Consider the following 22571-nt stretch of genomic DNA (forward strand, 5'->3'; position numbering starts at 1 on the left):
TTAATCCCAGCACTTTAGGAGACCAAGGTAGGAGGATCACCTAAGGTCAGGAGTTCGAGACCAGCCCAGAAAACATGTTGAAACCTCGTCTCTACTAAAAATACAAAAATTACCCAGGCATGGTGTCAGGCACCCGCAATCTCAGCTACTTGGGAGGCTGAGGCAGGAGAACCACTTAAACCTGGGAGGCAGAGGTTACAGTGAGCTGAGATTGCATCATTGCACTCCAGCCTGGGCAACAGAGTAAGACTCTGTCTCAAAAGAAAAAAAAAGGGAAAAAAACCTATGAAAACTACTTTTCCATAATGTATCAGTTGGTATGTGTGCTCTGCACTATCTTATATTATTGCTACACACAATCACTAAGGACAATCCAAAACAACCTAATGAAGACAGGGAGACAAAACAAGGTAAATTCAAGACAATAAATAAAGGGCTCTCTGGACTTCAAATGAATGTGGCATCAATACTGTGAGAACACTAAACTTTTCAATACTGTTGTCTCTAAAATCAAAACACCTCCTACGTTTCAGTATACAAGAGGAAGTGCACAGGTCACACACAACTGCCATGCCATATCATATAAGAAACTCAGCTGGCTGGCCAGGCGCGGTGGCTCAAGCCTGTAATCCCAGCACTTTGGGAGGCCGAGACGGGCGGATCACGAGGTCAGGAGATCGAGACCATCCTGGCTAACACGGTGAAACCCCGTCTCTACTAAAAAATACAAAAAAAAAAAACTAGCTGGGCGAGGTGGCGGGCGCCTGTAGTCCCAGCTACTCGGGAGGCAGAGGCAGGAGAATGGCGTGAACCCGGGAGGCGGAGCTTGCAGTGAGCTGAGATCCGGCCACTGCACTCCAGCCTGGGCGACAGAGCCAGACTCCATCTCAAAAAAAAAAAAAAAAAAAAGAAACTCAGCCGGCACAGTAGCTTATGCCTATAATCCCAGCACTTTAGGAGGCCAAGGCAAGAGTATCACTTGAGTTCAAGACTAGCCTGGGCAACATAGTGACATCCTCTCTCTACAAAAAAAAAAGATTTTTTTTAATTACCCATTCAAGGCTGCCAAGAGCTTTGATCACGCAAAAAGGGAGGGGTCGGGGGGACTTAAGTATCAATGCACAGTTGATGTCCATGGGTGGAGGCGGCTTCTGGAACTAACTTCTCATGGATACCGAGGGACGACTGTACTACTTTATCTGGCAGCTTATCCAATAACCTAAATTGATTGACTATAGATGTACCATATTTAGACATTTTCCATCAAGTAATAAAATGTAACATTTATAGTATATGTTGACTGAGAACCAACATGGTTGAGTAAAAAAAGTAAAAAAAAAAAAAAAAAACCAGTATAACTTCTGAAAGGGGAGTCTGGTGATCTCAGCCTGGATCAGTTATATCACGAATTTGCTCTGTGACCTGCCTTGGGCAAGTCACTTCTATCTCTTTGAACCTCAGTTTCCCCATCTGTAGCGTGGAAGGGAGAATGCTTAGACTCGGTTCTTATTTTTCAGAGTTTCTAGTCTCTCAGAGACGGTGATAAAAGCTCTAGACCCTATTACTAAAAATGTATGTTTACATCAAAAAATTTGTTACAATTTCCTTCTGATATTCATCCTAGCCTCCCTAAGATCTCTGTACTAAAAGATCTAAGATTCTTCTATGTTCTAAAATTCTATGCTGGTTTCCATAAAACTATATGAGTTACCTAATAAAAAATTAAGCAAAAATAATTACAAAATATATCACTATTTGCATTTTGAATCTCAAAGCATATTAACAGTTAAAATACAGCAATTTTCCATAAGATTTATTCAGACCCACAGATGGATAAATGCTAAGATCACTCTGTTTAAAATATGTATCTTAATGCTTAATAATTGAAGGAGCATTAACAACTTTAGCCCTAGAGGAATTAATTCACCTCCTTTCTGGTCCCAGTATCCTATAGCTTAAGAACCACAGACTGGTAACAGACAAACCAGAGTTTGAGTCTCTACCCCTTGCTATGTAAGTGTGTGTAGATTACTTAGCATCTCCACGTTTTGAGTTTCCTTAGCCTGTAAAATGAAAACGAAAGTAACAGGCCAGGCACGGGGGCTCACGCCTGTAATCCCAGCACTTTGGGAGGCTGAGAAGGGTGGATCACGAGGTCAGGAGTTTGAGACCAGCCTGGCCAACATGGTGAAACTCTGTCTCTATTAAAAATACAAAATTAGCCGGGTGTGGTGGTAGACACCTGTAGTCCCAGCTACTCAGGAGGCTGAGGCAGGAGAATCGCTTGAACCCGGGAGGCGGAGGTGGCAGTGAGCCAAGACTGTGCCACCGCACTCCAGCCTGGGCAACAGAGCCAGACTCAGTATCAAAAAAAAAAAAAAAAAAAAGCCGGGCGCGGTGGCTCATACCAGTAATCCCAGCACTTTGGGAGGCCAAGGCAGGCGGATCACAAGGTCAGGAGATCGAGACCTTCCTGGCAAACACGGTGAAACCATGTCTCCAGTAAAAATACAAAAAAATTAGCTGAGCGTGGAGGCAGGCGCCTGTAGTCCCAGCTACTCCGGAGGCTGAGGCAGGAGAATGGCGTGAACCCGGGAGGCGGAGCTTGCAGTGAGCGGAGATCGCGCCACTGCACTCCAGCCTGGGCGACAGAGCGAGATTCTGTCTCATAAAAACAAAAATAAAAAATAATAAGATTAAAGTAATAACACCTACCTCACAGACTGACTGGAGAGAAAGTAATATATGTAAAGTGCCGGGCACAGTGCCTCGAACATAGTATGGACTCAATAAATGAGAGCTATTAATAATAATTTGGAATACAGCTTTCATATTAAGAAATAATACAATAACTACTCTACACATCTTTGGTACAAATTTCTGAATACTTAAGTGGAAATTTCCAAAATGTCATTTCCTTTTTTTTTTTTGAGACGAAGTCTCACTCTGTCGCCCAGACTGGAGTGCAGCAGCACAATCTCGGCTCACTGCAACCTCTGCCTCCCGGTTCAAGTGATTCTCCTGTCTTCGCCTCCAGAGTAGCTAGGATTAAAGGCGCCAGCCATCATGCCCGGCTAATTTTTGTATTTTTAGCAGAGATGGGGCTTCACTGTGTTGGCCAGGCTGGTCTTGGGCTCCTGATCTCAAGTCATCCGCCCACCTCGGCCTCCCAAAGTGCTGGGATTACAGGAATGAGCCACCCCGCCCGGCTGTAATTTCCTGTTTTTAATAACATAACACTTTTTTCAATAATCCTCTCCTCTGAAAAGATAAAAAGCATTTAGACAAGTTATTTATACAACATATGACAGACGGGGTAGAGTGGAAAGACACACAGCTTTAGAGCCAGACAGAACTGAGTTCAAGACCTAATTCACCGGGCCACTTACACTGTCTCAACCTTGTAAAGCTGGGGCAAGGATTAATAAAACATGTAAAGTATGTAAAGCATCAAGCCCAATATCTAGCACTCAATAAACAGTACTTACTACTATTCTTCTCACCTACTCCTTATAGGTGATAAAAGTAGCTTTGCCAGGGAAGAGGGAAGATATTGGAAAGCACAAATACTAGTTTATATTATTAAGCCAATGACAAAGGACACTGATTTTACCTGATGAATGTAGAACTACAGCCGTGTTTTGGGTGGCATACTCCTTCCAGAATCTAATGAAAACAGAGCCCCTAGCTCCTAGGAAAATGTTCAGGAACTTTACGAAACGCTACATGTCAGGGATTTTTAAGAATCTTGTATTAAGGGGAATACTAGCTAGTTACTTCTGCTTAATTTGCAAAAGTGTGAAAACTTTCACTAGTCTGTTTTGTGACAAAACGTAAATTAAGTTAATATTCATAATGAAGCAAGTAAATCCTGCTTTTAGACTTCTCGATTTCTAAAGAAACAAAAATATCTGGTGTAAAATATCAGAACTACAAACTACGCTAGAATTAGTTCGAATATTCTTAAATGTGATGCTCAAACACCCTAACACCAAACCAAAAGGAAAAAAGTCCAAAAAGGTAACAAAGCTGGCTGCATCCAATTCTTAGAAAGTCTGAACCAATCCAGCTATAAAATGAACCTCTAATTTCCCAAAACATCTACAAACACCGAAGTCATAATTTACAAAAACAAAGCTGAGCCAGCAAATACAGTTTACTGAGTAACTGAACGTAGTTTTATCCTTACTTCTCCTCCTTGCATGTAATACTTTTATCCTTTGACTCGGCCTTCTCAAATTCCCTTAGTAAACAACCTCATCAAACTGTTTATTGTAGTGTAAGCATGAAGTCAAAGAGCAGCATAGACTCAGTTCTCCAAATCGCGGGAGCTTTAAGGAGCTTAGCACTGGACCAAGTTTTGCCCCAGTGACCTTGGTCTCAACGATTCCCCTCCCTCCCTCCAGCCGGCCCGGCCCTTCCACGTGCTGCCGGCTGCAATTACTCCAGAGGTGGCTGCATGTCAGGGAAACGCTAGCGGATCCGAATGCACAGGAAACAAGGATTGCTAACGCACCAGGGCTGTGCCATCCATTCCCTCCCGACACCAACTCCCCAAGAGCGCGCACACAGCCCTACAAATTTCCCCTACCGAAGCCCTGCGGGGAGAACCCCAACCTCCTTCCCAGCGCCTTGCTCTGCGACCCAGTCTGTGGGGCAGGGTGTAAGGTGAAGAAATCCTCTTTGCTACACCACTATATTCCCACGCCCGACTGGGGTGCTGGGCAGCCAGAGGAAGGGGACAGCTCCTGGAAGGAGGGGACGACGGCAGGAGGAAAGTAGGATGAAGAATCCTGCGCCACGCCACCGCCACCTCCTCCTCCACTTGCAGGTTCCCTGGAGGCCCTTGCCAGTCGCCAGTCCAGAGAGCAGCAAGGCCTGGCGTGGCAGGGCCGACCGGGGGCCCGCGAATCCCGGGGTCTGAGGGGCGCGGCGTCCTCACCATCAGAACTTTAGCCGCGTTCTCCAGCTGAGCGATCACTTCTGGGGGCCCCAGCGCCGCCGCCATCATGGTCTCTCTTCAATGACGCGCCATGCGCTGCATTCTGGGAGCGGGCGCCGCGGCCGGCCAATCGCCGCCGCGACCCCGGAGCCTCACGCGCTCCCAAGGCCGTCGCAGCCGCCGTCGACGCCGGCGTCGCGGCCTCGGCGGGTCTGGCCGGGCTGCCGGGTTCCGGGCGGTGGGGAGGGGACTAGCGTGAGCCCGGCTGCCGCGCTGGGGCGGGGGCGGCCGCAGCCGGCGCCGGGCTAGGCCGGGGCTGTCTGCCCAGACGGCTGCCGCCGCGCTCCCCGCTAAGCTCCCAGCGCCGCGCATGCGTGTTGTCCGGCGCTCCGGCCTCGGCGTCCCCCGGCCGTCTCCCCACTGCCCTAGTACAGCCCGCCCGGGGACCCGCAGATCCCGAACGCCAGCCCTCTCCCTCCGTGCTCAGCCCCGCACACCGCCTCCCCTGGCTCCTCCTTGCCCTTCCACGCTCCAGCGCCTTGCAGGATTTCCTAAACTTGGAATCGCTCTTCCCGCCTTCCCCTCCTGAGAGCGCACCCCCTTTCAAAGTATCTCTGTCTCCTGCTTCTCCGTTCCTTCTTGTCATGGGAGAACATTCCAGGATAGAAAGCTTCGTTTTTTCTTTTTTCTCTTTTCTTTTTTTTTTTTTTTTTTTTTTTGAGACAGGGTCTCACTCTGTCGCCCAGGATGGAGTGCAATGACCCGATCTCGGCTCACTGCAACCTCCGCCTCCCGGGTTCAAGCGATTCTCCTGCCTCAGAGTAGCTGGGATTACAGGTGTGCACCACTACACCTGACTAATTTTTATGTTTTTAGTAGAGATGAGGTTTCACCATGTTGGCCAGGCTGGTCTTGAACTCCTGACCTCAGGCGATCCACCGCCTCGACCTCCCAAAATGCTGGGATTACAGTCATGAACCACTGCGCCCGGCCACAGAGAAGTGCATTATTAGCTCCATTGAAAAATATGTTGTTTCTTGTACTTGAAGTCTCTGCAATTTGAAGTAGAGAAAATGAATTAACAAGGTTTGTATTACTTGAGAAACTAAGTAAGTTTTATTTTATTACTGAAGGTTAAAGTAAGCCAAAATGCAGTTAATGGTCCTTTTTAGTAACTAAGTGGTTATCATAGGGCCTGACATATAATAGGCACTCAATAAATATTTGACCAAGTATAGCAATCTATAAGAAAATTACAAAATGGTGGCCGGGCGCGGTGGCTCACGCCTGTAATCCCAGCACTTTGGGAGGCTGAGACGGGCGGATCACGAGGTCAGGAGATCGAGACCATCCTGGCTAACACGGTGAAACCCCGTCTCTACTAAAAAATACAAAAAACTAGCCGGGCGAGGTGGCGGGCGCCTATAGTCCCAGCTACTCGGGAGGCTGAGGCAGGAGAATGGCGTGAACCCGGGAGGCGGAGCTTGCAGTGAGCTGAGATCCGGCCACTGCACTCCAGCCTGGGTGACAGAGCGAGACTCCGTCTCAAAAAAAAAAAAAAAGAAAAGAAAAAAAGAAAATTACAAAATGGTTCTGGTTGCTTCAAAGAGTAATTACCAAAGATCAATGATATTCTGCAAATATGTAGATAAACAGTTTGTGACAGTAAATGTTTGAGGCTTACAATGCTTGAGATTGGGCCTTGGGTTCCAAAGTATTTATTATGTGCAATTACATTTGAACATTGCAACTACAAATGTTTTAAGAGGGCCGGGTGCGGTGGGTTGCGCCTGTAATCCCAGCACTTTGGGAGGCCGAGGTGGGCAGATCACTTGAGATCAGGAGTTTGAGACCAGCCTGACCAACATGGAGAAACCGCATCTCTACTTTAAAAAAAAAAAAAAAAATTAGCCGGGTGTGGTGGCACATGCCTGTAATCCCAGATACTTGGGAAGCTGAGGCAAGAGAATCACTTGAACCGGGGAGGCGGAGGTTGCGGTGAGCCAAGATCGCACCACTGCACTTCAGCCTGGATAACAAGAGCAAAACTCTGTTTCAAAAAAAAAAGAGAAGGCCGGGTGCAGTGGCTCACGCCTGTAATCCCAACACTTTGGGAGGCCAAGGCAGGCAGATCATCTGAGGGCAGGAATTCAAGACCAGCCTGGCCAACATGGCGAAAACCTGTCTCTACTAAAAATGAGCCGGGCGAGGTGGCATGTGACTGTAATCCCAGCTACTCAGGAGGCTGAGGCAGGAGAATCGCTTGAACCTGGGAGCTGGAGGTTGCAGTGAGTCGAGATCGTGCCACTGCACTGCAGCCTGGGCAACTGAGAGAGACCCCATCTCAAAAAAAAAGAAAAAGGAAGGGAAGGGGAGGGCAGGGGAATGGGAGGGGAGGAGAGGAGTGTTGGGTGTGTTGGCTCTCACCTGTAATCCCAGCACTTTGCAAGGCTAAGGCAGGACGACTGCTCCAGCCCAGGAGTTCGAGACCAGCCTGAGCAATGTAGCGAGACCCTATCTCTACAAAAAAATAAAAATAAAAAAATTAGCCAAGTGTGATGGCGCATGCCTATGGTACCAGTGACTCGGGAGGCCGAGGTGGGAGGATCACTTGAGCCAGGGAGATAGAGGCTGCAGTGAGCTGTGATTGTGCCACTGCACTCCAGCCCTGACCACAAAGTGAGACCCTGTCTCTAAAATCAAAAAAAAACAAGGCGGGCGCAGTGGCTCACGCCTGTAATCCCGGCACTTTGGGAGGCCAAGGTGGGCATATCACTTAAGGTCAGGAGTTCAAGACCAACCTGGCCAATGAAAGCCCCATCTCTATTAAACACAAAATTTAGCCAGGCATGGTGGTGCGTGCCTGTAATCCCAGCTACTCGGGAGGTTGAGGCAGGAGAATGGCGTAAACCCGGGAGGTGGAGCTTGCAGTGAGCTGAGATCCGGCCACTGCACTCTAGCCTGGGCGACAGAGCGAGACTCCATCTCAAAAAAAAAAAAAAAAATCATTCTCCAAAGTTCAGAAGTCTTCTAAATCTGGAAGGTAAATGGTACAAATTTCAAGTTTGATGGATGTAAATAATAATGACCTATAGAACATAACCGAATTAGATAATCCTATATGCTTTATACTATTGTTTATACTGTTATTCTACAAAAACGTGTGATCAATTTATGTAGAGACCAGGCCAGGCATGGTGGCTCATACCTGTACTCCTTGCACTTTGGGAGGCCGAGGCGGGCGGATCACTAGGTCAGGAGATCAAGACCATCCTGGCTAACACGGTGAAATCCCATCTCTACTAAAAATACAAAAAATTAGCTGGGTGTGGTGGTGGGCGCCTGTAGTCCCAGCTACTCGGGAGGCTGAGGCAGTAGAATGGCGTGAACCTGGGAGGCGGAGTTTGCAGTGAGCCAGGATTGCACCACTGAACTCCAGCCTGGGCGACAGAGTGACACTCCGTCTCAAAAAAGAAAAAAAAAAAAGAAAAAAAATTTATGTAGAGACCCCTCGTGGAGTTTACTGACTTTTCAAGCTTCAGTTTCAAACATTTGATATGTGCAAAATAGTGTTCAATACATACATTGAACATAAGCCAGCTCAATATCTTTTTGTTGGTTTAACGTGGAATCAACAAATAGTAGGCGCTCATATGGTTCAAGAACAGAGTAAGCCATTCCATTCCAGGGTGTTTAGCTGTTTTGTTATATTTTGGAGAGTGGGAGACATAATGCATATTTGACTTCATAGAAATTTCTCAAATATTTCTTGTTTCTAAGTGACTGCGTAGGCTCAACAGCACCTTCCTGGAAAACATAGATATAAAAAGAAATCACTAAAAGAACACATTGCAGTTTGCAGGTGGCTTGATTAAAACAAAACAAAAAAAAAGAAAAAGAAAAAAACACCTACTTTCCTCTCCATGGAAACAGCATGCCAAAAAATTTTATGGACCCTTGAAATGAGCACACATCTCACTTGCAAAAACACAGCACCAGCTCCCTCTGCTGTTTCCTGGTTTGATTTAGAACTCAGACAAGCTACAGTACTTTCTAGACTAAAATACCATGTAGAGTTCAGGATAATTATATTCTGGATTAGGCATAGGCAAGCACATCAATAATAGTACATTCTGTGGTATATTCCAGAGTGAAGGAAATAAAATCATCAAATACATTTGTATCAGAATATTTCTGCTGCTCTCTTATTGTTTTAGTATCTCTGTTTTTGTTTCAACTACGATCATGTAACCTGTTATTGCAAAGAAATGACTTGCAATAATGTTGAAAGTAAGCCGCCTCATCATTGATTTAATAACAATGCTTTGAGTAAGAGAGAGGAAAAAAAAAAAAAAAGAAACCAATATGGCATTCAGTGCATAAGGGATAAAATGAGGTGTTGAATAAAAAGTCTTGGGCCGGGCACGGTGGCTCATGCCTGTAAATCCCAACACTTTGGGAGGCCGAGGTGGGTGGATCACCTGAGGTCAGGGGTTTGAGACCAGCCTGGCCAACATGGTGAAACCGCATCTCTACTAAAATACAAAAATTAGCTGGGCATGGTGGTGTGCGCCTATAATCCTAGCTACCCGGGAGAGAAAGATTGCAATGAGCCGAGATCGCACCATTGCACTCCAGCCTGAGCGACGAGTGAAACTCCATCTCAAAAAATAAAAAAAGTCTTAGCACGGTTCCTGGCATACAGTAAGCACTCCATAAATGTAAGCTGTAATTTTTGTATTATTGTTTTGATTTATTATTGTTACCCCAGTAGCCAGCACCATCTCTGGCACATATTAGGAACTTGTAAGTAAGTGAAGTGATCAATACATGAGGGAAGGAAGAAAGTAAAACATAACACCATACAAAATCATCCCAATTCTGTTTTTTTAGTAGCCACAGAAAAACACTAGAAGACGGTTTTATATTTTTTCTGTATTTTCTGATACATTTTCTATTTTATTTTTTATTTTATTTTTTATTTTTATTTTTTTTTTTGAGACGGAGTCTCACTCTATCGCCCAGGCTGGAGTGCGGTGGCGCTATCTCAGCTCCCTGCAAGCTCCGCCTCCCGGGTTCACGCCATTCTCCTGCCTCAGCCTCCCGAGTAGCTGGGACTACAGGCGCCCGCCACCTCGCCCGGCTAGTTTTTTTGTATTTTTTAGTAGAGACGGGGTTTCACCGTGTTAGCCAGGATGGACATTTTCTATTTTAAAAATGTGTACTGCCTTTACAATCAGAAAAAGTTAACTTATTAAGTGTTTAAAAATCTGATTTTTGGGCCAGGCAAATCCTAGCACTTTGAGAGGCCAAGGCAAGCAGATTGCCTGAGCTCGGGAGTTCGAGAACAGCCTGGGCAACATGGCGAAACCACCTCTCTACTAAAAATACAAAAAATTAGCCGGGCGTGGTGGTGTGTGCCTGTAATCCCAGCTACTCAGGAGGCTGAGGCACAAGAATCACTTGAACCCAGGAGGTGGATGTTGCAGTGAGCCGAGATTGTGCCACTGCACTCCAGCCTGGGTGACAAAGTGAGACTCTGTCTAAAAAAAAAAAAAAAAAAAAAAATCTAATTTTTAGCTGGGCACAGTGGCTCACGCCTGTAATCCCAACACTTTGGGAGGCTGAGACGGGTGGATCACAAGGTCAGGAGTTCGAGACCAGCCTCACCAATGTGGTGAAACCCTGTCTCTACTAAAAATACAAAAATTAGCCCGGCATGGTGGCGTGCGCCTGTAGTCCCAGCTACTCAGGAGGCTGAGAAAAGAGAATCGTTTGAACCCGCAAGGCGGAGGCTGCAGTGAGTCGCGATCGCCCCACTGTACTCACTCCAGCCTAGGCAACAGAGCGAGACTCTGTCTCAAAGAAAAAATCTAATTTTTATACACATCCGTTAGGTACTTTTCACATCGTGTGCATTTCCATAAATCCACACAGTGTGTTTTTGCACAGACTTGTGTTTCTAGGTGTGTCTGGGGCTCCAGGATTCTCTTACAGGAGATGACTGTTCAACGTGTTTTTATATGAAAACACTAACGTTTTGTTTTATTATTTTCCCTGCATGAAAAGTAACAATCTACCGTAAACAAGGGGCATGCCTCCCGACCAAGCCGTCCTTGCTCAGGGGTAGAGAGGAACCCTTTGTGGGCAGTGGGTGATAGTGCCAAGATTGGGTTCTGGTTTTCAGGAGTTGTCTAAAGTTTAGTTCGGAAAGAAGAAGCAAAGGGCACTTTCTCGTGGATGAATGCAAGCCTATGGACAGAAGGCGACGAGTCAGGAATCATTGGACTGGGTCACCAAAAGCCTGGGTCCTGATCCAGGATGCTTGTCCCCAAAGGGACCCCGCATCCTTGATTAAGAAGAAAGAGTGACACCACTGTGAGGCGCAACAGTCAAGGATGGGGGACAGAGGGGGTCTTTGAATCTGAAGCTCACCAGGGGCTGACTGTCCAGCTTTGATGTGAGCAAGAGCCCCTGTGAAGAGCTGCCCAGGCTAGTTCCTTCCACAGTGACTCAAAGACAGGAGTGCCTGATCTGCCACCGACTGGCTGGGAGACTGAGATCTATCGCAGGCCAACTAGTGCATGTGACCCAGGGCCAGGTAAATCCCCAAAAGATCCCTGGCAAGCTGGGGGATGATCTCCTACCCCTTTGCTTGAGCAGGCTGGAGGCCAGGAGCTGAGACTCCCCATTCCCCATTTCTGTTTACCTTCTCCCCAGCTGGAAACAAAGGACAAGAATTTGGGAGTGACAGGCATGTGGCCACACACTCAAATGCACTTGTTTATACCTGTTTGTTTACTGTTTGAGCAGATTCTTGCTTTGCAATAACTAAGCTTATGTCCTTGTCTTAAGGAAATTCTTAAGAATGTTATTATAATGTAGTAAAATTTAAATGTGTCTTGAATGATGAAGCACTAACTAATGTGTTATACTACTCTAAATGTAGAAATGCACATTTACAAGTAAGACTATTATCCTCTCCCGGCATTTTCATCTTAACATTCAGTCTGGTGGCAACACTCAAAAACTTCATAAAAGATCACAGTCTAGCACTTAAGTTCTACAGATAATGTTGAAATCTTGCACAAGATTTAGGAATCTCAGGCAATGACATGCCACAACATTGCTATTAGGAAACGTGTAATATACTCTTCTGTTACTATCAGTGGAAAGTCAAAAAAACAAACAAACCCTACTGATAAGTTAAGGAATTTTAGAGCTGCAAGTGACCTTCGAAATCCTACAGCCTCACCCATTTTTGCCTTCTTATAATCATGACGTAAAATATCACACTTTCACTGTAGAAAATTTGGAAATATATAGAAGATGTTTAAAATTAGGAAGAAAAGGCAGGGTGCGGTGGCTCACGCCTATAATCCCAACACTTTCAGAGGCTGAGGTGGGCAGATCATGAGGTCAAGAGATCGAGACCATCCTGGTCAACATGGTGAAACCCTGTCTCTACTAAAAATACAAAAAATTAGCTGGGCATGGTGGTGAATGCCACTGCACTCCAGCCTAGCGACAGAGTGAGACTCAGTCTCAAAACAAACAAACAAACAAACAAACAAAAATCAGGAAGGAAAAAGTCACCCAAAATTGTATCACCTAGAAGAGGCCGCCATTTTTTAACACTTTGCCATATTTCCTTTCAGACATGTAAAATTTTGATATAGTTATTTTTTTCTTTTCCTTGCTACAAAAAATTGAGATCATACAGTTTGTATTCTTCACCTTTACTTAACATTATATAGTGATAATTTTGCTTTTTATTAAAAACTTTTTGAATATGGAATTTTTATTGATTACATTTAAATTGTTTCTGTAGAAATTGTTGCCAAATTATGTTCCAGCCAGGTGCAGCGGCTCACATCTGTAATCCCAGTACTTTGGGAGGCCGAGGTGGGTGGATCACTTGAAGTCAGGAGTTCAAGACCAGCCTGGCCAACATGGTGAAACCCTGTCTCTACTAAAAACACAAAAAATTAGCTGGGCATAGTGGCGCACGCCTGTAATCCCAGCTACTCAGGAGGCTGAGGCAGGAGAATCACTTGAACCTGGGAGGCAGAGGTTGCAGTAAGCAGAGCTCTCACCACTACACTCTAGCCTAGGCAACAGAGGGAGACTCCATCTCAAAAAACAAAACCAAACAAAAAAACAAACAAAAAATTGTGTTCCAGAAAAGTTATAACCATTTTTATCAGCAACATGAGAGTGTCTATTTCAGTGTAACCTTTCTAGAATCAGAGTATTACTTTTCTTTTTTTTTCTGAGACAGAATCTGGCTCTGTTGCCCAGGCTGGAATGCAGTGGCGCAATCTTGGCTCACTGCAAGCTCCACCTCCCGGGTTCAAGCAGTTCTCTGTCTCAGCCTCCTGAGTAGCTGGGATTACAGGCGCCCGCCACCACGCCCAGCTAATTTTTTGTATTTTTAGTAGAGATAGGGATTCACCATCTTGGCCAGGCCGGTCTTGAACTCCTGACCTCAGGATCCACCGGCCTCGGCCTCCCAAAGTGCTGGGATTACAGGTGTGAGCCATCACGCCTGGCCGAGTATTAATATTTTTAATAATGGTAATAGGTAAGAGAAGATAATATTATTTTAGGAAACAATTCTAAAGCTTCGTTTTCAGGAGACTGAGATTTTAGAAGCTACTACTTTAATTCTTATGACATAGAGCCCGATTAGGCACAAAATAAGTGTTAATGAAAATGCTACTACTATTCTTTGAAGGCTGTTTATAGTTCGTAGATGTTGAGAATACGGTGAAATGGTAAACTATGCATAGCCTTAACTTACAGAGTTCCAGAGTTTTGGGATGAGGAGCTGGTCACCACTGGGTATCTAGAGCAACTGATTGTTTGGGCTTCTGGGACTGTTTCTGGAGGGGCCTGGATCTCAGCACACTGTGTCAGGCAGGAGAGGAAAAAAACGTATCTGTTTGCTCCTAAGCTCATGGGTCGAAGATTCGCCCCACAGGCTTCAATTTCGCTGCACTTACTTTTCTCTGACTTACTTTGGGTTTCTCAAGTGTAGGGGTCAGGGGTCCTGTGAGGTGGGTGCTGTTTGGAATGCCACATGGAGCTGGCAAGGTCCACAGACAGCTGGTCTCTGCAGTGGCAGCAGGGTGGAACAAGCGTCCAAGGGTGTCCAAAGATTTGGAGTGGTACTTAAGAGGTAAGTAGAGATAACTGGGCCTTCAATACAGAAGTTGATGGAAACACATCTGCAAGTGCCCCCGATCCAAGTCACCACACAGCAACCCCTCCAGGGGAATGTCAAATTCTGTACCATTTTGAATGTCTGGCTGACACACTGCTCTAGTCCGGTGGTTCTAGAACTTTTTGAGCTTAGGATCCCTGTACACTCTTAAAAATTGTTGAGAACTTCAGACAAATTCATGTGTGTGAAATGAAGGGGCAGAAAGGAGGTATATCTATATATCTATATCTATCTATCAGTATTCATCATATTAAAAATTAAAACGGAGAAAATTAAAGAATATTTATACATGGAAAAATGGCCATTATAAACCGATTACATGTTAACACAAATAATGTGTTTTGTGCAAAATAACTATATTTCCCAAAATAAAAGTTAGTGGCATCTGTGGCATTGGTTTACATTTTGCAAATCTCTTGAATATCTGGTTTAATAGCAGATACTGGAATTCTTTTTTTTTTTCTTTTTTTTTTTTAGACATTGTCTTGCTCTGTCGCCCAGGCTGGAGTGCAGTGGTGCGACCTCTGCTTCCCGGGTTCATGCGATTCTCATGCCTCAGCCTTCCGAGTAGCTGGGATTTATAGGCGGGCGCCACCACGCTCGGCTAATTTTTTGCATTTTTCATAGAGACAGGGTTTCACCATGTTGGTCAGGCTGCTCTTGAACTACTGACCTCCAGTGATCCGCCCACCTCAGCCTCCCAAAGTGCTGAGATTACAGGCATGAGCCATCGCATCCGGTCGCAGATGATGGAACTTTTATTTCTGCTTCCACATTTGACCTGTTACGATGTTTTGTTTGAAGTAGATGGAGAAAGTCCAGCGTCCCCCATTATACGATTGAAAAGGGAGACTTCGTGGTGCCCCTGAAGTCCACAAGACCACACTTGGAGAACCACTGCTCAAGTCTAAGTTGCAAGTTTCTCAATTATACGAACAATACTCTAGCAGAAACCAGTACTGTATGCGCTCAACAGACTAAATTGTTTGGAAAAGCGTTTCCTAGGAGTTGCTATAAACCAAATGACTCATTTAAACGTTTTTATTACTTTGACAAATACTTCAGCTCTGTAGCCTGTTCCTTTTTTAAACCAACTTGCCTCATTACACAGCTGTGGTCTGCACAGCTTTGGCCACCAGGTGGCTCCCACCCCCAGCCTTTTCTAGAAGGATCCATTCAGGACGCTTCATTCCTTGATGGAGCCCTAGCCGCTCAGGGAACTCAGGGAAACTTTATTTTGTTCAACATAAGAAAAGAGACAGTTGTGGGAGGCCAACGCAGGTGGATCACCTGAGGTCAGGAGTTCGAGACCAGCCTGGCCAATGTGCAAAACTCCATCTCTACCAAAAATACAAAAATTAGCCGGGCATAATGGTGGGCACCTGTAATCCCAGCTACTTGGGAGGCTGAGGCAGGAGAGTTGCTTGAACCCCGAAGGCAGAGGTTGCAGTGAGCCGAGATCATGCCACTGTACTCCAGCCTGGGCGACAGAGCAAGTCTCCATCTTAAAAAAAATAAAAATAAAAAAAAGAGAGAAAAGTCAGTTGTCAGTTGGGTAAGGGGAGGATTATTTCGAGGAAAAGGGAAGTTAAGAAAGAATAGAACTGGCCCGGCGCGGTGGCTCTTGCCTGTAATCCCAGCACTTTGGGAGGCCGAGGCAGGTGGATCACAAGGTCAGGAGTTTGAGACCAGCACGGCCAAGATGGTGAAATCCCGTCTTTACTAAAAATACAAAAATTAGCCGGGGCCGGGCGCGGTGGCTCAAGCCTGTAATCCCAGCACTTTGGGAGGCCGAGACGGGCGGATCACGAGGTCAGGAGATCGAGACCATCCTGGCTAACACAATGAAACCCCGTCTCCACTAAAAATACAAAAAAATTAGCCGGGCGTGGTGGCAGCCCCTGTAGTCCCAGCTACTCGGGAGGCTGAGCCAGGAGAATGGCGGGAACCCGGGAGGCGGAGCTTGCAGTGAGCCCAGATTGCGCCGCTCACTCCAGCCTGGGCGACAGAGCGAGACTCCGCCTCAAAAAAAAAAAAAAAAAAAAAAAAATTAGCCGGGCATGGTGGCAGGAACCTGTAATCCCAGATGCTCGGGAGGCTGAAGTAGCAGTGAGTCGAGATTGCTCCACTGCACTCCAGCCTGGGCAAAAGAGCGAGACTCCATCTCAAAAAAAAAAAAAAAAGTATATTTAACAGAGGAGGTTGTTAAAACCTAAAGGAGTTGGTCTGAATACTGGAAGAAATACTATTTGGCACCTTCACTCTCTTACCATCTAATGTAGCTTTTTCCTTCTCTTACTGTTTTTAACTGACATGCTTAAATTGGGTACCATTATCTCTACTAAAATGATTCCCTCTCAAAGCGAGGAATTATACTAGAAACCACGTGGGATAAACAAAGAGGCAGTGGGAATGCGCCCGCCACCCCGAGAGACAGGAGGTGTGAGTGTTTTCACTCCAGCACATATTCACTGTGACACTGCTGGGTTACTTCTGTTTCCTAACCTGAGTGATCCACCCCACTTATAAGAGAGGACTGATAATCCTTAACTGCCCAGAGGCTGGTCTCCAAATCAGGTTGTCTCTGGAGTTCCTTGCCAGACTCAAAACATATGATTCTATGATTCCATTTCAGTCTGGTTGAGTTCTTTAGTTGCAAGCAACAGATACCAACTTTGGTTAATCTTGCCCAGTTTCTTTAATAAGACTTACAGGGCCCTTGGCTACCTGGGCCCTGCCTGTGTCTCCAGCCTCAAATCTCCTTCAGGCACTATGAAGCTCCAGCCATATGGCGACATACCCCACACCATGTGTGCCCCTTCTCTGGCCTCTCCTGCCTGATAGTAGGTCTCAGATAGGCATCACTTCCGCTGGGCTGCCTTCCATGACCTCCCCAGTCTGGATCGCGTCCTCTCCTGGGTGCTCCAGCAGCAGCTTCCTCCACTTCTCCATCATACCTTTGAGACTATTGTACTACAGTTTTCTAAATGCTTTCCTCTGCTGTGAGTCCCGGGCAGAAGGAAGCACGTCCGCCTTCTTCGCGGGTATCCCCAGTACACAGTACAGTGTCTGGCACACAGCAGGTGTACAAAATATATTTAATGAAGGAGCAGAGGAAGGGAGAGAAGACATCTCTGCTTGGATAGTGCCAGTCCTATATTAGGTGTTCATTAAACATTTGCAGTACTGAACTGAGAATGCCGAGCCCTCTAACAGGATCCTCAAAACCTCGTAAAATAAACACAGATAATAATAGGATTTTGCCGAATATAGAACTAAGTGGCAGATTCGAAATTTGAACCACAACATCCTGGATTTGACATCTTTTGTACTACTTTTGTTGAGAAAGGGGAAATACTTTCTTCACCCAGGCACCCACCGTGAGAACCAGCCTGGAGGATGCGGGCTCAGCACGTGCTAGTGGCTGGAGAGGAAACCCCGGGGAAGGAGAAGCGGTGGAGAGACAGGGAGGACTCCGGAAAACTGCCTTCCCACAAGACCAAAGGGAGGGGAGGGAGGGGAGGGAGGAGAGGGGAAAGGGGAGGGAGGGGGAGGGGAGGGAGGGGAGAGGGGGGAGGGGAGGGAGGGGAGAGGGGGGAGGGGAGGGGGGAGGGGGAGGGGGAGGGGGAGGGTAGGGGGGAGGGGAGGGGGGAGGGGAGGGGGAGGGGAGGGGGGAGGGGAGGGGGAGGGGAGGGGGAGGGGAGGGGGGAGGGGAGGGGGGAGGGGAGGGGGGAGGGGGGAGGGGAGGGGGGGAGGGGGGAGGAGGGGAGGGAAGATCTGGCTGCAAGTGCAGTCGGAGAAGGTGCGAAGAGACCGGGAGTCCTCTGCGAGGCTCCGGCCCCCGGGAGGCTCGTGCACCCCGCGCTCTTGCGGTGGGACCTGGCGGTCTGCAGCTCCTGACGGGCCGGGCCGTGCCGGGGCAGCCGGGACCGGCGAAATGCCCCGGGGTTAGCGGTCCACAGAAAGGGCGACACCTGCCGGGGCTCCGGGCACCGAGCCCGCCGCACCGAAGGCTCCTGGTAACAGCGGCCCGGCCCGGGAGCGGGCGCTGTGACCGCACAGCCGGGGCCCCTGGGGAGCTCTTTGTTTTATTTCAGATTGTGGTGAAAAGGACATAACGTAAAATACCATCTCACCCATTGTTAAGTGGCACAGTTCAGTGACACTGAAAGCATTCACATCGCTGTGTGGCCATCGCCACCGCCCACCTCTAGAACGCTCCATCTGCCTGCGCTGCCACTGCCACGTGTTCGACGCTAACGCCCGGTTCCCACCCGGCGGGCCGGACCACACTTCCGCTTCTGCGTCTGTGAATTCGCCTGCTCTACCTGCGGCATTGAGTGGAATCACACAGTGTTGGTACTTTTGTGACTGGCTTATTTCACTCAGCATCACGGCCTGGAGGTTCATCCACGCTGTAGCCTGTAATGGGATTTTTTTTTTTTTTTTTTTTTTTTTTTTTTGAGACGGAGTCACTCTGTCGTCCAGGCTGGAGTGCAGTGACTCGATCTCGGCTCACTGCAACCTCCACCTCCCGAGTTCAAGCGATTCTCCTGCCTCAGCCTTTCAAGTAGCTGGGATTACAGACACCTGCCACCATGCCTGGCTAATTTTTGTATTTTCAGTAGAGATAGGGTTAGGCCTTGTAGGTCAGGCTAATCCTGACCTCAGGTGATCCACCCACCTCAGCCTCCCAAAGTGCTGGGATTACAGGTGTGAGCTACCATGCCCGACGATTTCCTTTTATTTTTTTTTTTTTAAACAGAGTCTCGCCCTATCACCCAGGCTGGAGTGTGCAATGGTGCGATCTTGGCTCACTGCAACATCCATGTCTTGGGTTCAAATTATTCACCTGCCTCAGCCTCCTCAGTAACTGGGATTACAGACACCTGCCACCACACCCAGCTAATTTTTGTATTTTTAGTAGAGATGGGGTTTCACCATGTTGGCCAGGCATGTCTCAAACTTCTGACCTAGTGATCCACCCACCTCAGCCTCCCAAAATCCTGGGATTACAGGGACGAGCCACTGCACGTGGCTGATTTCCTTCCTTTTTTTTTTTTTTTTTTTTTTTTTGAGACGGAGTCTCGCTCTGTCACCCAGGCTGGAGTGCAGTGGCGCAATCTCGGCTCACTGCAAGCTCCGCCTCCCGGGTTCACGCCATTCTCCTGCCTCAGCCTCCCGAGTAGCTGGGACTACAGGCGCCCACAACCGCGCCCGGCTAATTTTTTTTTTTTGTATTTTTAGTAGAGACGGGGTTTCACCGTGGTCTCGATCTCCTGACCTTGTGATCCGCTCGCCTCGGCCTCCCAAAGTGCTGGGATTACAGGCGTGAGCCACCGCGCCCGGCCGATTTCCTTCCTTTTTAAGGCTCTATAATATTCCACTGTGTGGATGCACCGCATTTTGTGTAATAATTCATTCCTTGGTGGACACGTGGGTTGCTTTCACCTTTTGGCTTTTGTGAATGATGCTGCAGTGAACAGGAATCTGAAGATTTGGGTTCAGAGCATAGAGGTGGCCTGTGAGTTTTATGAGGCAAATCTCTCAGCCCTGAGTTTTCTCAACTGTAAAATGAGATGTCAATATTTACTCTCTTTCAGGTTTGTGGCAGTATTTGTAAGCTGAAAAGTCTCACCTCATGTAAAACTATTACGATTTTTGTGACCAGCCATTATGACCAATGGAACATATGATTTGTGATGGTTAATTCATGGTAGAAGCAGATGTGGAGAAGTTCTCTGCAATAAAAACGAATGGCCAGTTATATCAGGTTAATACCTGAAAAGTTGAAAAGTTGTTTTCTATATTCTGTAGGCATTTAAGGAAATTTTTTATTTGCACATTAAAAAAAGACATTTATTCAACATCGCAATCAGACTTACATTTAGCAATCAACAGCATGGGTGCAAAAAAAAAAAGCTACATTAAAACCCTTTGTTGGAACGCTTTACACTTTACACAGAACAGAAACTAAAATAACCTGTTATACAATTAGTCACAAACACAGTCCTCAAGTTTTTTGCCCATACACATGAGTATTTGTCTAAAACACGTCTTCTTTGTAGCAGCGAGGCCCTGCCACCACTGTGCTTGGCTGAGTTCACGAATCTGTTGTAACCTGTAGCTTCCCTGTCACTTCTCTCCTGCTAAGCTTTGTTTCCTTATTAAAATATTCTGCCACAGCCACAGCTAACTGCTGCTACTGGAACCGCCATAGCCACCTGAAGAGTACAATTTTTCTTGGTTTCATGGTTTGGCAAAGTATTGGCCTTCACCACAATAGGGGCCAGAGCTTCTGCCGCCCAAGTTTCCTCCCTTCATGGGTCCAAAATTTGAAGACTGATTGTTGTAATTGCCAAAATCATTGTAGCTCCCACCTCCTCCAAAATTGTTTCCATCATTACCAAAGCCATTATAACCATCCCCGCTGCCACCAGATCCACCACCACCACAGCTGCCACCAAATCCACCACAACCACTGAAGTTTCCTTCACCACCAAAGTTGTCATTCCCACCAAAACCACCTCCATGACCACCACCAAAGTTTCCAGAACTACTTCGACTTTTTGGCTGGATGAAGCACTCGCCGTCTTTTGCTTTGACAGGGCTTCCTAACTTCACAGTTGTGGACATTCACAGGATGGCATTTCTGAATGACAGTCTTATCCACGGAGTCACAGTCATCAAAGGTGATAAAGGCAAAGCCCCTTTTCCTTGCCACTGCCTCGGTCAGTCGTGATTTCGATCACTTCCAGTTCCCCACACTGCTCCAAATAATCTCTGAAGGGATGTTCCTCAGTGTCTTCTTCAATGCCACCAACAAACGTCTTTTTCACAGTTAAGTGGGCACCTGCTCTTTGAGAATCTTCTCTTGAGACAGCTCTCTTTGGTTCCACAGCTCTTCCGTCCACCTTGCATGGCCTCGCATTCGTGGCTGCATCCACCTCCTCCACAGTGGCCTATGTGACAAACCCAAAGGCCCTGGAGCGCTTGGTGTTTGGATCTCTCATGACCACGCAGTCCGGGAGCGTTCCCCGTTGCTCAAAACAGCTCCTCACGCTCTCACTGGTTGTTTCAAAGCTCAACCCTCCAAGGAGGAGCTCCCTCAGCTGTTCGGGCTTTTTAGGGGACTCTGACTTAGACATGACGGCAGGGAGAAGAGAGGCTTTAATGACGCTTCTTCGGCGGGGTCCACGGGCAGAAAGATAAAATTTTTTTGGTGGGGGGGCAGGGTTTCACTCTTATTGCCCAGGCTGGAGTGCAATGGCCATGATCTCGGCTCACCACAATCTCTGCCTCCTGTGTTCAAGCGATTCTCTTGCCTCAGCCTCCTGAGTAGCTGGGATTACAGGCATGCACCACCATGCCTGGCTAATTTTGTATTTTTAGTAGAGACGGGGTTTCTCCATATTGGTCAGCCTGGTCTTGAACTCCCAACCTCAGGTGATCCACCCGCCTTAGCCTCCCAAAGTGCTGGGATTACAGGCGTGAGCCACTGTGCCAGGCCAAATTTTTCTTTTTTAAGAGATGGTGACTTGCTATGCTGCCCAGACTGGAGTGCAGTGGTTATTCACAAGTGCAACCATAGCTTACTACAGACTTGAACTCCTGGGCTCAAGTCATCCTCCTGCCTCCGCCTCTCAACTAGCTACAGGTGCACGACACCTTACCTAGCTAAGGAACTTTTATTAAAATATTCCAGAAAAATCACTTCTCAGGTATATTCCACTGAAGCTGCTTTACACCTTCCCCTATGTTCCCGTATTCTGAAATGTAGATCTCTTATTCTATATGACCCTTCAGAATTGTTTAAGTGAGTTAAACATTGACTTAAAAAGGATAATTGTCGTGGCTGGGTACGGTGGCTTATGCCTGTAATCCCAGTGCTTTGGGAGGCTCACTCCAGTGAGACCAGGAGTTCGAGAGCAGCCTGAGCAACTCAGTGAGATCCTGACTCTTCCAAAAAATAAAAGAGAGAAATTTGTGATGGAATTTTTTTTTTTTTTTTGAGACAGAATCTTCCTCTGTCACCAATGGTGGAGTGCAATGGCACGATCTCGGCTCACTGCAACCTCTGCCTCCTGGGTTCAAGAGATTCTCCTGCCTCAGCCTCTCAAGTAGCTGGGATTACAGGTGCACGCCACCACACCTGGCTATTTTTGTTGTTGTTGTTTGTATTTTTAGTAGAGATGAAGTTTCACCATGTTAGTCAGGCTGGTTTCGAACTCCTGACCTTGTGATCCGCCTGCCTCAGTCTCCCAAAGTGCTGGGATTACAGGCGTGAGCCACCGCGCCCGGACAGAATCTTTTTTATTGTGATAAAAAAAAAAAAAAAAAACATAAAATTTACCATCTTAACCTTTTTGTTTGTTTGTTTTGTTTTGTTTTGTTTTGAGATGC

At 46.8% G+C, this 22571-nt stretch overlaps 2 protein-coding genes, 1 long non-coding RNA gene and 1 pseudogene across 5 annotated transcripts in view; 1 reads left to right on the top strand and 3 right to left on the bottom strand.

Moving 5' to 3' along the window:
* Nucleotides 1-5078, bottom strand: part of LOC105490303 (exportin 4) — a 112545-nt gene extending 107467 nt beyond the window's left edge. For both annotated transcript variants that reach the window (XM_071081671.1, XM_011755807.3), the window contains exon 1: nucleotides 4943-5078. In XM_071081671.1, the coding sequence (XP_070937772.1) occupies nucleotides 4943-5011 (69 nt within the window). In that variant the 5' untranslated portion in view covers nucleotides 5012-5078. The remainder of the gene's footprint in view (nucleotides 1-4942) is intronic.
* Nucleotides 5079-8631: 3553 nt separating this feature from the next.
* Nucleotides 8632-22571, bottom strand: part of LOC105490304 (large tumor suppressor kinase 2) — a 129748-nt gene continuing 115808 nt past the window's right edge. Inside the window, exon 8 of one of the 2 annotated variants that reach the window (XM_024795557.2) lies at nucleotides 8632-8749. In XM_024795557.2, coding sequence (XP_024651325.1) covers nucleotides 8648-8749 — 102 coding nt within the window. In that variant the 3' untranslated portion in view covers nucleotides 8632-8647. The remainder of the gene's footprint in view (nucleotides 8750-22571) is intronic. The other variant, XR_011615090.1, reaches the window with a different exon arrangement.
* On the top strand, nucleotides 18136-20870 carry LOC139359244 (uncharacterized). Its single transcript, XR_011615184.1, has 3 exons — nucleotides 18136-18523; nucleotides 19772-19941; nucleotides 20777-20870. It is a non-coding gene; the product is annotated as an uncharacterized lncRNA (long non-coding RNA).
* Nucleotides 20072-22161, bottom strand: LOC139359243 (heterogeneous nuclear ribonucleoprotein A1-like; annotated as a pseudogene).

This window comes from Macaca nemestrina, chromosome 16 (genome assembly GCF_043159975.1).
Source record: "Macaca nemestrina isolate mMacNem1 chromosome 16, mMacNem.hap1, whole genome shotgun sequence".
Lineage (NCBI taxonomy): Eukaryota > Metazoa > Chordata > Mammalia > Primates > Cercopithecidae > Macaca > Macaca nemestrina.